This window comes from Entelurus aequoreus, linkage group LG08 (genome assembly GCF_033978785.1).
Source record: "Entelurus aequoreus isolate RoL-2023_Sb linkage group LG08, RoL_Eaeq_v1.1, whole genome shotgun sequence".
NCBI classification, from domain to species: Eukaryota; Metazoa; Chordata; class Actinopteri; order Syngnathiformes; family Syngnathidae; genus Entelurus; species Entelurus aequoreus.
This window is the reverse complement of record NC_084738.1, coordinates 1,172,816-1,184,959: the sequence shown is the minus strand read 5'-3', so window position 1 is coordinate 1,184,959 and position 12,144 is coordinate 1,172,816. Positions and strand designations below refer to the sequence as shown.

Genomic DNA, 12,144 nt, shown 5'->3' with positions numbered 1-12,144 from the left:
TTTCTTTAATTTAATCTTAATTTATAAATATTAATCATGAAATTATGTTATTATTTTAAAGAAATACTAATAAAGATATATTTTACAAACAAAAAGTTACAGGAATGTACACATGATCCCATGTTTACATCTCATTGTGCAACATGTGAATGTTTTAGTGGGAACTAAATGCGATATCTGAAAGGGGTACAAAATATTTCCAAAGCAGGAACCCCACCCAGACATACAATACGAGTACACAGCTCATGAAAAACAATATTTTTTGTTATTGTCATCGTAAGTGGGCCAAAACACTTATATTAGAAAATAATCTCATGGAAATGACTGCTGTCATTTGATTATAATAATAAAACATTTAACTTGTTATTTAGTCAGGTTTGGGACAGGTGTGCTGCTGGTGTGGCCACAGTGCATGTGCACGTCTGACATCACTCAAATGTGCTCCACTGAATGCTCAAATAGTTTTTACGTTTGCTCACGCATATGGAAAATTAGAGGGAACATTGTTTGGGGGTATCCATAATACGTCGATAGGGAGAAGTTTTTATTTACACGATGAGTCAAGTGTGTCTTGACCTCCGCGCCGGAGGCTCCGCCGAACCCCTGAGGCCGACTCACCGAACCCCTAGGGTTCGATCGAACCCAAGTTAAGAACCACTGCTCTAGAGACACAAAGCGCTTTACATTGTGAAACCCATTACATACATTTTTACAGTTAGCTACAATGGGGGCAAGGTGTGCAAAGTGTCTTGCCCAAGGACACAACGGCAGTGACTAGGATGATAACCCACAGTGGGGAATATATGTGGTTGCAGTACAGATATCAAAAAGGCCACAAAAATGAGGTATAAACACATCCAAAACATAAGGGAAACATTAATGAACACATACAATAAAAGAGCACAGAGCTGTTGCAACATCTGCCATTTCAGTGGCCCATTTCTACATACAGCTACAAATTTAAAACACAACAACATGAGCAATAAATAGTACATGTTGCACACATACGATTGCACCATGCGTAGACAACAAAACAAAAACACAATTTTAACACACACAATACACCACCGTGGCAAACAAAGCAAAACGCTAGTAACCACTTGCTTTTGTTTTGAAATTAACAAAGCATTGCATTACCTACCTGTTTAGAGTAGATCTATCTCATATATGAACATTTCATATAAACGTTGTGACTAAAATAATTACACTTATTGGGGCGGTATAGCTCTGTTGGTAGAGTCGCCGTGCCAGCAACTTGAGGGTTCCAGGTTCGATCCCCGATTCTGCCAAACTAGTGGGCAATACACTTTACCCACCTGCTCCCAGTGCCACCCACACTGGTTTAAAAATGTAAACTTAGATATTGGGTTTCACAAAGTAAAGTGCTTTGAGTCACTAGAGAAAAGCGCTATTTAAATATAATTCACTTCACTTATCAATATTGTTAGAATATGCTCACAATTGGATCCAAACAAAAAAAAATCAAGGTTTTTGTCTCGAAAATAAATTAAACTTAGGGTGTTTAATAAACGCGTAAAATAAAAGGGTCGTCTTCTTATTTTTCTGCTAAAATTTGGACACACCTGAACTCAGATGTGTACTTTTGTAAATATTGAACTTTTTTTTTTACATGATTGTTTAATGCGCCTTGAGCATATTGGTATTATTATTGATCAGATGGCTGATTTCTAGGAGCAGGGTGTTATTACACTATTCCTGATGTAACAACCAAACAATGTTGATGTATGCAACGTGTGATGAATTATACAGTAAATTCCACATATCTTAGTCATTAAAGTGAGTCAGCTTTATGAATCATAATCACATATTTGCCACATCATGTAACACGAGTATTGTAAAAAAAAAAAGAAGAACAGAAAGTACTATATACAATAATGCAACCTCTTAAGTGGTCAAAGCTCGTCCACTCCTCATGAGCGGCGTGTCACTGCACAAACCACCTTCTCACAGCGCGGCCAATCAGCGTCGCCCTTTTTGTGACGTCACACCACTGTCATGTTCGCAAATCAGCGTCGGCCAGCGTGCTGGAAGGAACCAATCAGCGCGTTCCAACGAGCAGCCGCTCAGCCAATCGCCTGCCTCCACGACGGGGCAAGTCGGATGGTTTATATAGGGGGGAGACCGCGATTCATTCAGCATCACATTTACTTGACAAGATTGCACAATAGTTCATCATAAAGACGAGCGGTTACATCCAATTTGAACATATTGACGCTCCGGTTTCATTTACGGCTGTAAGGTATGTATAACGTTTTATATGCTTGAGGTTCAGAAATCCGTGTAATTAATTTTATCATGGCTGTTTAAAAGGCGAGAATTGGGCGTGTAATGCTATTTTCTGTCTAAATGATGCGTGTTTACGGAGAATAACAGTACATGTTGCTATATAAAACGTTAATAAATACGGCGATAGTTAAACTCAGACAAGCTGTACATGTGACGCTAGCTACCGGCCTGGAGTGAACTAAAGAGATGCTTAAACAACTCAAATCGGTGCTAAAATGTGTCCAACCTCTTCGATGGCATATTTTGGAGGTGTTTGTGATCTAAATAGGGAACCAATCCGAATATTTTTTGGTCTGCTAGCATCCAAGCTAACCCGCACAACTTGAGCTGTTAAGGCCCACGTCTTTGATATGATATGATCCATCCATTTTTACCGCTTGTCCCTTTTTGAGGTCGCTGGAGCCTATCTCAGCTGCTGAAATTATTTATTTTTTTATTTCAAATGTGCAAAAAAATCAAGAGCAAGCCTGATCCAATACAGTGCTATAGCCTTAACAGCCATTATAACAAAATGAAAACAATATTGAATAAAAAACTAAAAAAATAAACAAAATGAGCAATGGACTTTCTTTTCTTTTTTTACATATTTGAAAAGGACTGAGAAGAAGTTTACACTTATTTAATCCCACCCCTTTTCTTTAAATCTTAAATTACTCTTGAGCTAGAACTACCTGTTCACTTAATGAACTTGTATATACATAAATTATAAATATATACATACATATGCACACTACACACATACCGTATTTTTCGGAGTATAAGTCGCTCCGGAGTATAAGTCGCACCGGCCGAAAATGCATAATAAAGAAGGAAAAAAACATATATAAGTCGCACTGGAGTATAAGTCGCATTTTTGGGGGACATTCATTTGATAAAACCCAACACCAAGAATAGACATTTGAAAGGCAATTTAAAATAAAGAATAGTGAACTACAGGCTGAATAAGTGTATGTTATATGATGCATAAATAACCAACTGAGAACGTGCCTGGTATGTTAACGTAACATATTATGGTAAGAGTCATTCAAATAACTATAACATATAGAACATGCTATACGTTTACCAAACAATCTGTCACTCCTAATCGCTATATCCGATTAAATCTTATACGTCTAGTCCAGGGGTAGGCAATCCAAAATGTTGAAGGAGCCATATTGGACCAAAAATACAAAAACAAATCTGTCTAGAGCCACAAAAAATTAAAAGCCATATTACATACAGATAATGTGTCATGAGATATACATTGAATTAAGAGGACTTATAGGAAACTAAATGAGCTCAAATATAACTACAAATGAGGCATAATGATGCAATATGTACATTTGGCTAGCCTAAATAGCATGTTAGCATCGATTAGCTTGCAGTCATGCAGTGACCAAATATGTCCGATTAGCACTCCACACAAGTCAATAACATCAACAAAACTCACCCTTGTGCATTCATGCACAACGTTAAAAGTTTGGTGGACAAAATGAGACAGAAAAAGAAGTGGCATAAAACATGTCCTAGAAAGTCGGAGAAAGTTATACATGTAAACAAACTACGGTGAGTTCAAGGACCGCCAAAATTAGTAGGACAAAACGGCACTCGCCAAATACTCTAATCAGTGAAGCATTTTTAATATAAACAGTGTGCTTTATAACAATTAGGGAGGTTTGTGTCATGTTTGTCCTCCTACAGAAACCATATTAAAATAATTTTTTTTTTTTCCCTCATCTTTTTCCATTTTTCATAAATTTTTGAAAAAGCTCCAGAGAGCCACTAGGGCGGCCCTACAGAGCCGCATGCGGCTCGCCGACCCCCGGTCTAGTCTCTTACGTGAATGAGCTAAATAATATTATTTGATATTTTACGGTAATGTGTTAATAATTTCACACATAAGTCGCTCCTGAGTATAAGTCGCACCCCCGGCCAAACTATGAAAAAAAAAAAAAATGGTACATAGCCACACCATTACCACTAGTGATCATGGAAATGGCATCATGCCACAGCAGCAGCACCACTGCCTCAATGGGCAACCCTTCTGTAACACAAACATTCCACATTTAAGACGTCCTTTCCTCTTGTTGATTTGTTCTAGGTGACTTATCGAGCTGAATATTCATTGAGCTGAATAAACAAGAGGTGAATAAAAAGCAACAAAGATGAAGCTACTGTGGGCTTTCCTGCTGGTGGCCAGCACCGTCTATGGTGATGACGACGACAGGAGGGAGAATGTGGGCACCGTCATTGGTATCGACCTGGGTACCACCTATTCCTGGTATGAAAAGAAACCAAAAGAGGCTATACTATGAAAATTACAAATGCATTCTTAATAATTGCGATTTCTTCCCGGCAGTGTCGGCGTCTTCAAGAATGGCCGCGTCGAGATCATCGCCAACGACCAAGGCAACCGCATCACTCCGTCGTATGTGGCGTTCACCAGCGAAGGTGAGCGTTTGATCGGAGATGCCGCCAAGAATCAGCTTACCTCCAACCCCGAGAACACTGTGTTCGACGCCAAGCGGCTGATTGGTCGTAGCTGGGCCGACTCCTCCGTGCAGCAGGACATCAAGTACCTGCCCTTTAAGGTACGGTGTGACCGGTACTTTTCATGTGGAATGGTATCACTAAAAATGTTATCTCTTTAGGTCAATGATAAGAAGAGCAAGCCTCACATCCAGGTCGACATTGGTGGTGGCCAGTTGAAGACGTTTGCCCCGGAGGAGGTCTCTGCTATGGTGTTGACTAAGATGAAGGAGACCGCTGAGGCTTATCTGGGCAAGAAGGTACCAAACGGCACAAATACATACGCTGCTCCGTTATGAAAAAAGTCTCTAATGAAACTTTATTCTCGAAGGTCACTCACGCCGTGGTCACTGTTCCTGCCTACTTTAATGATGCCCAGCGCCAGGCCACCAAAGATGCTGGCACCATCGCTGGTCTCAACGTAATGAGAATCATTAATGAGCCGTAAGTGTTCAGCAGACATGCAGAGGAGCGTGTCATACAAAACTTTTGTTTTTTTAATTGCAAACACACAAAATGTGCAACATTTCCCTCCAAAAAACCTTTCAAAGTGGAGTATTTTATGGCTTATGTGATGTAGTTGCAGCCTTCATCATTCATAACACTGATTTTCATGCATTATTAGTTTTTAGAAATTAGAGTTTTAAAAGAAAAATTACACTAAAATTCTCAGGGATCCAAAAGAGCCCCACTCATAAACGTGTTAAAAATAAATCATACGTTATTAAATGTTTTGTTACCTGCAATGCTTAAATATCTATCAACTTCACATCTATCTATTGATTATAATTTATTGTGATTTTTTTCAATTTGGTTTTTTAGTTTCTTTGTTTTATGCCCTTTTTGTGAAAGAGGACCACTTTTTTTTTTATGGCAGAAACACAAAATATTCAGTATTTCCCCTCCCAAAAAATTTGGAAATATTTTATATGATGTAATTTTATGCCCATTGTGTCATAGAAAACTTAGGTTGTTTTATTGCAAACACACAAAATGTGCAACATTTCCCTCCAAAAAAACCTTTTAAAGTGGAATATTTTATGGCTTATGTGATGTAATTGCAACCTTCTTCATTCATAACAGTGATTTTCATGCATTATTATTTTTTAGAAATGAGAGTTTTAAAGAAAAATGACACTAAAATTCTCAGGGATCCAAAAGGGCCCCACTCATAAACGTACATTATTAAATGTTTTGTTACTTGCAATGCTTAAATATCTATATCAACTTCACATCTATCTATTGATTATAATTTATTGAGATTTTTTTCAAATTTTTTTTTTAGTTTCTTTGTTTTCTGCCCTTTTTGTCAAAGAGGACCACTTTTTTTTAATGGCAAAAACACAAAATATTCAGTATTTCCCCTCCCAAAAAATGTTGAAATATTTTATATGATGTAATTTTATGCCCATTGTGTCATAGAAAACTTAGGTTGTTTTATTGCAATCACACAAAATGTGCAACATTTCCCTCCAAAAAACCTTTCAAAGTGGAATATTTTATGGCTTATGTGATGTAATTGCAGTCTTAAATATGTCAGTCAGTCATCAAATTTTCTGTTGTGCTTAAAATATTCTTTCATCCATCAGAACGGCCGCCGCTATCGCTTACGGCTTGGACAAGAGAGATGGCGAGAAGAACATCCTGGTGTTCGACTTGGGCGGCGGCACCTTCGACGTCTCCATCCTGACCATCGACAACGGCGTGTTTGAGGTGGTGGCCACCAACGGCGACACCCACCTGGGAGGAGAGGACTTCGACCAGCGCGTCATGGAGCACTTCATCAAGCTGTACAAGAAGAAGACTGGCAAGGACGTGCGCAAGGACAACCGCGCCGTGCAGAAGCTGCGTCGCGAGGTTGAGAAGGCCAAGAGGGCGCTGTCGGCCCAACACCAGTCCCGCATCGAGATCGAGTCCTTCTTTGAGGGAGAGGACTTCTCCGAGACCTTGACCCGTGCCAAGTTTGAAGAGCTCAACATGGTACATTTCCAAACTTGACAATAGAGTATATCTAAAGCATTAGTATGCCAGCAATTAAAATATCTGCCACCTTTCTCAATATAAATAGGCAAAGAGACTCCAAATAATCCACTAAAGTCCGCAGTAGGCTGGCGTAAGCACTGCATCGAGATGTAATCACTCCACCTGCCAGTTTCCCTCCTCCCCACAGTTAATACTCATTGTGGCAGTTGCATGTAAATAATGCAAATGCACTTCTCACCAGTTAATAACTGTCCTCTCTCCTCCCCCACTTTTCTCAAGAGAAACAAAACCCTGAAATCTACAAAGTCCTATATGCGCGTAACGTGGAAGTTTAAAGTGTGATTGCGCTTCTCGCTAGTTGATTGTGATCTCTCTTACTACATGTTCTTAATGATAGCCAGCACTTTAATCAACAGAAAAAATTCCACAAGGTCCAATGAGCACGCAATACACAGTAAATAATGCGATTGCACCTCTCGCCAGTTAATTGTGATCTCGCCACCCGCTGAATAATTTGCTCGACAGAAACTACTCCAAAATAAACTCCAATTTGCACGCCAGTTTTTAATAACTGCCTCTCACCAGTTAATAACCACACCTTACTTAATAAAAGAAAGTTTAAAGTTTGATTGCACCTCTCGCTAGTTAATAATTGTGATCTCTCCTACTGCATGTTCATGATAGCCGGCACTTTACTCAACGGAAAAAATTCCATGAAGTCCGATTGCATGCAAATAATGCAAATGCACTTCTCGCCAGTTAATAACTGTCCTCTTTCCTCCCGGCAATTAATAACCGGGACGTTGCTCAAGAGAAACAAAACCCTGAAATCTACAAAGTCCTATATGCGCGTAACATGGAAGTTTAAAGTGTGATTGCGTCTCTCGCTAGTTAGTTGTGATCTCTCCTGCATGTTCTTAATCATAGCCAGCACTTTACTCAACAGAAAAAATTGCACAAGGTCTAATGAGCATGCAATACACAATAAGTAATGCGATTGCGCCTCTCGCCAGTTAATTGTGATCTCACCACCTGCTGGTTAATTAAAGCCGGCACTTTGCCCGACAGAAAACTCCAATTTGCACGACAGTTTTTAATAACTGCCTCTCACCGGTTAATAACCTCACCTTACTCAAAAGGAAGTTTAAAGTTTGATTGCACCTCTCGCTAGTTAATAATTGTGATCTCTCCTACTGCATGTTAATGATAGCCGGCACTTTACTCAACGGAAAAAATTCCACAAAGTCCAATGAGCGCGCAATATACAGTAAGTAATACGATTGCCCCTCTCGCCAGTAAATTGTGATCTCACCACCTGCCGGTTAATTAAATCCGGCACTTTTTGCTCGACAGAAACAACTCCAAAATAAACGCCAATTTGCATGCCAGTTTTTAATAACTACCTCTCATCAGTTAATAACCACACCTTACTCAATTAAAGGAAGTTTAAAGTTTGATTGCACCTCTCGCTAGTTAATAATTGTGATCTCTCCTACTGCATGTTAATGATAGCCGGCACTTTACTCAACGGAAAAAATTCCACAAAGTCCAATGAGCGCGCAATATACAGTAAGTAATGCGATTGCACCTCTCGCCAGTTAATTGTGATCTCACCACCTGCCGGTTAATTAAATCCGGCACTTTTTGCTCGACAGATACAACTCTAAAATAAACGCCAATTTGCATGCCAGTTTTTAATAACTACCTCCCACCAGTTAATAACCACACCTTACTCAATTAAAGGAAGTTTAAAGTTTGATTGCACCTCTCGCTAGTTAATAATTGTGATCTCTCCTACTGCATGTTAATGATAGCCGGCACTTTACTCAACGGAAAAAATTCCACAAAGTCCAATGAGCGCGCAATATACAGTAAGTAATGCGATTGCACCTCTCGCCAGTTAATTGTGATCTCACCACCTGCCGGTTAATTAAAGCCAATATGCACGCCAGTTTTTAACAGCTGCCTCTCACAAGTTAATAACCACCACCTTACTCAATAAAAAAACAATTCTATAAGCAAATCCACGATGGGCTTGCTCATGCGTGTGCGCAATGTATTGTTTTTAATAACAGCCACCTTGTCATTAGAGGAAAAAAAGTCATCACATCAAATAGGCTCTAGGTGAAGAACGTTGCAATAAGGGTTTAATAATGTAGCGATGGTAACAACCTGCCCTATATTGAGAAGCCCCTGAGCTTTAAGACTAATCTTGATTCCTTCAATTTGTGTGCAGGATCTGTTCCGCTCCACCATGAAGCCCGTGCAGAAGGTGCTGGAAGACGCCGACCTGAAGAAGTCCGACATTGACGAGATCGTACTGGTCGGAGGCTCCACCCGTATCCCCAAAATCCAGCAGCTGGTGAAGGAGTTCTTCAACGGCAAAGAGCCCTCCAGGGGTATCAACCCCGACGAGGCCGTGGCTTTCGGTGCCGCAGTTCAGGCTGGCGTGCTCTCCGGGGAGGAGGACACCGGTAAGCCAATCACCATCGTCCATTTATGTCCACTTCACTGAGCTTGTATTTTACTCAACCTTTTTGTCTCCCGTCTTGCAGGTGATGTGGTTCTTCTGGATGTGTGTCCTCTTACTCTTGGAATTGAGACTGTCGGAGGAGTCATGACCAAGCTGATCCCAAGGAACACCGTTGTGCCCACCAAGAAATCTCAGATCTTCTCTACAGCTTCTGACAACCAGCCCACTGTCACCATCAAAGTCTACGAAGGTAGGACCCTCACAGCATTAAACAATTGGTAAATATGTGGCTTTGATGGAATCATGAGCGTAACAACGTCTTGTGTTTTAGGCGAGCGGCCCCTGACTAAGGACAACCACCTCCTGGGCACCTTTGACCTTACCGGCATCCCCCCCGCCCCTCGTGGCGTGCCCCAGATCGAGGTCACCTTTGAGATTGACGTCAACGGCATCCTGAGGGTCACCGCCGAGGACAAAGGCACGGGCAACAAGAATAAGATCACCATCACAAACGACCAGAACCGCCTGACGCCGGAGGACATCGAACGCATGGTCAACGACGCAGAGCGCTTCGCCGACGAGGACAAGAAGCTCAAGGAGAGGATCGACGCCCGCAACGAGCTGGAGAGCTACGCCTACTCCCTGAAGAACCAGATCGCCGATAAGGAGAAGCTCGGCGGAAAGCTCTCGGATGAGGACAAGGAGGCCATCGAGAAGGCCGTGGAGGAGAAAATCGAATGGATGGAGGCGCACCAAGAAGCCGAGATCGAGGACTTCCAGGCCAAAAAGAAAGAGCTGGAGGAGGTGGTGCAGCCTATTATTAGCAAGCTTTATGGCAGTGCGGGTGGCCCACCACCAGAGGGTGCTGAAGAAAAGGATGAGTTGTAGAAGTCAATTCCTGTAGCCACTCACCTCTTTATAACACCGAGATGTACATATCGAACTGATTGGACTCATCATGAGAGGGCGGGGCTTAGACGGGTGGCAACGACCACAACAAGCAACCATACTGAAATCTTCCGAAAGACTTTGACACATTCGTTAGGTGTTCTCTTCGCCAGTGGGTGGAGATATTTGTTAAATGTTCTCTTCGCTGGTGGGCGGAGATATTTGCTGGCCTGGATTCAAGGCTCACTGCTACTGCTGTTCTCAGGCAGTCCTGATGGGGATATTAGTAGTAGTAGTGGCGGGGAGGGGGTGGGCGGCTGATTATGGGTATAGAACATGTCAAGAGCTTCATTGGCTTGAACATTATTTATTGAACTGATTGTACATCTGGAAAGACGTTGAAATAAATGTTTGTTAACAAAACTTGCTCGCTCTTTTTAAAAAAAAAAATGGGAAATGCACTTTAAAAAAATATGTCTGTCATTCACAATCCCAATATGTAATTTTTTTTTTAAAGCATTCTAATTGGTAAAATACAGCAAGTACAAGGCGGATAACAATGTGATATATAGTATAATAGTACACTATTACGTCCATAAAGCCCAAACATGTGAAATGTCTGCGTAAATCCACGTTTTTGCCGTCAAAATATTACTTGTTTATTTTTATTCGATTAAATATCAAAAATATGCTCCCCTTGGCCGCAGGTACTCCCTTCTTGCCTAAATGCCGCACTGAGTTGCAGGACGGGGAGACGATCAGGAGCGCCGAAACAAGCTCGCTAGTTAGCGTACGCTTTCCGGGCCACAATGTTGATGGTTTGTCTACTATGCTGCTAATATTAGGATGATTTACAATTCGAACACTGTTAGTTCCAAAGTAGTTGGAGTTCTAGACCAGGGGTGTCAAACTCATTTTAGCTCAGGGGCTGCATGGAGAAAAATCTGCACAAGTGGACCGGACTATTAAAATCATGGCATTAAAACTTAAAAAGAAAACTACATATTGTTTTCTTTGGCCAAAAATAGAACACATTCTGAAAATATAATAGAAATACAAAAAAAAAATACCGGCAGCGGTAAAGTTTAGATCCATGAAGGAAAGAAGAAAGTGAATGTTTATAACTGAACAAATGTACATATGCATAAAAAAATTATTTTTGTATTTGCATATGTTTATGACAACCTTTTTCCAAAACACAATATAGAATGTGAGATATAACAGGATAATGCATACATTTATCATTTGTTTTCAAAACTGTTACAAAAAAGTGGGACCCCATTTTTATGACTTGATGGGGTCCCTGTGACCCCATTTTGAAAATTCCTAGCGCCAACACTGATGGGAGCATTGGTGCGTGCAAAACAGCAGCAGGCGGTTGTGGCCTGCGGGCCGGCTCTAATACTAATCAAATATCATAGATAATTAATTTGCAGGCCAAATCTGGCCCGTGGGCCCTGACTTTGACACTTAGGTTCTAGAGCATTTATTAGTAGCCAGAGAAGGTATAATTTTGATGTGACTGATGTAAACAAAGGTCACGACCCTGGAAGTATGTTACTTGCGACAGCGTGGCTACAGGACAGTTGTTCCAAAGTTATTTGCTTGCATGTTACACAATTTTACATTTTTAATGTTAGTGAATTATTTACTAAAACAAACATTTCTGTTGTACATTCAATGGGACAAGTGCCAAGACAGCCAAAATAGGTTGGTAGATGAGAATAAATCTAAAGGTAAATTAAAGTGTGGAGATGCACACGATTTCAGGAAATGTAGTTTTGATTTTTAAAATTTTCTTTCAAGGCTTCTAGAGGTTTTCTTCTTTCATCAGTTTTCCTTTTTTCCTCAAGAGTGCTCAAATTCCTGAAAGCCCTCTAAAAATAATTCAAAAACCGCCAATAATACTTCTTACATCTTATGACCTGAATATTAACCAAGTGCGCCAATTAAAAGTGCTAACGAAGACAATCTTTTAATGATGC

General features: G+C 40.6%; 1 protein-coding gene across 1 annotated transcript; it reads left to right on the top strand.

The window, feature by feature from the left end:
- Window positions 1–2,104: 2,104 nt before the first annotated feature.
- On the top strand, window positions 2,105–10,498 carry hspa5 (heat shock protein 5). Its single transcript, XM_062055281.1, has 9 exons — window positions 2,105–2,260; window positions 4,388–4,567; window positions 4,646–4,877; window positions 4,938–5,075; window positions 5,147–5,259; window positions 6,405–6,795; window positions 9,035–9,272; window positions 9,354–9,521; window positions 9,603–10,498. Exons 2-9 carry the CDS (start codon window positions 4,452–4,454, stop codon window positions 10,157–10,159), a joined length of 1,953 nt encoding a protein of 650 aa, XP_061911265.1. The 5' UTR covers window positions 2,105–2,260; window positions 4,388–4,451; the 3' UTR covers window positions 10,160–10,498.
- Window positions 10,499–12,144: the final 1,646 nt, after the last annotated feature.

What these genes read in the sequence shown, in the direction of transcription:
- hspa5 (XM_062055281.1), top strand. Translation starts at nt 4,452, where the DNA reads ATGAAGCTACTGTGGGCTTTCCTGCTGGTGGCCAGCACCGTCTATGGT. An exon ending in AGTTTGAAGAGCTCAACATG is followed by an intron (nt 6,796 to 9,034) that starts GTACATTTCCAA and finishes ATTTGTGTGCAG; the next exon opens with GATCTGTTCCGCTCCACCAT. An exon ending in CTCCGGGGAGGAGGACACCG is followed by an intron (nt 9,273 to 9,353) that starts GTAAGCCAATCA and finishes CCCGTCTTGCAG; the next exon opens with GTGATGTGGTTCTTCTGGAT.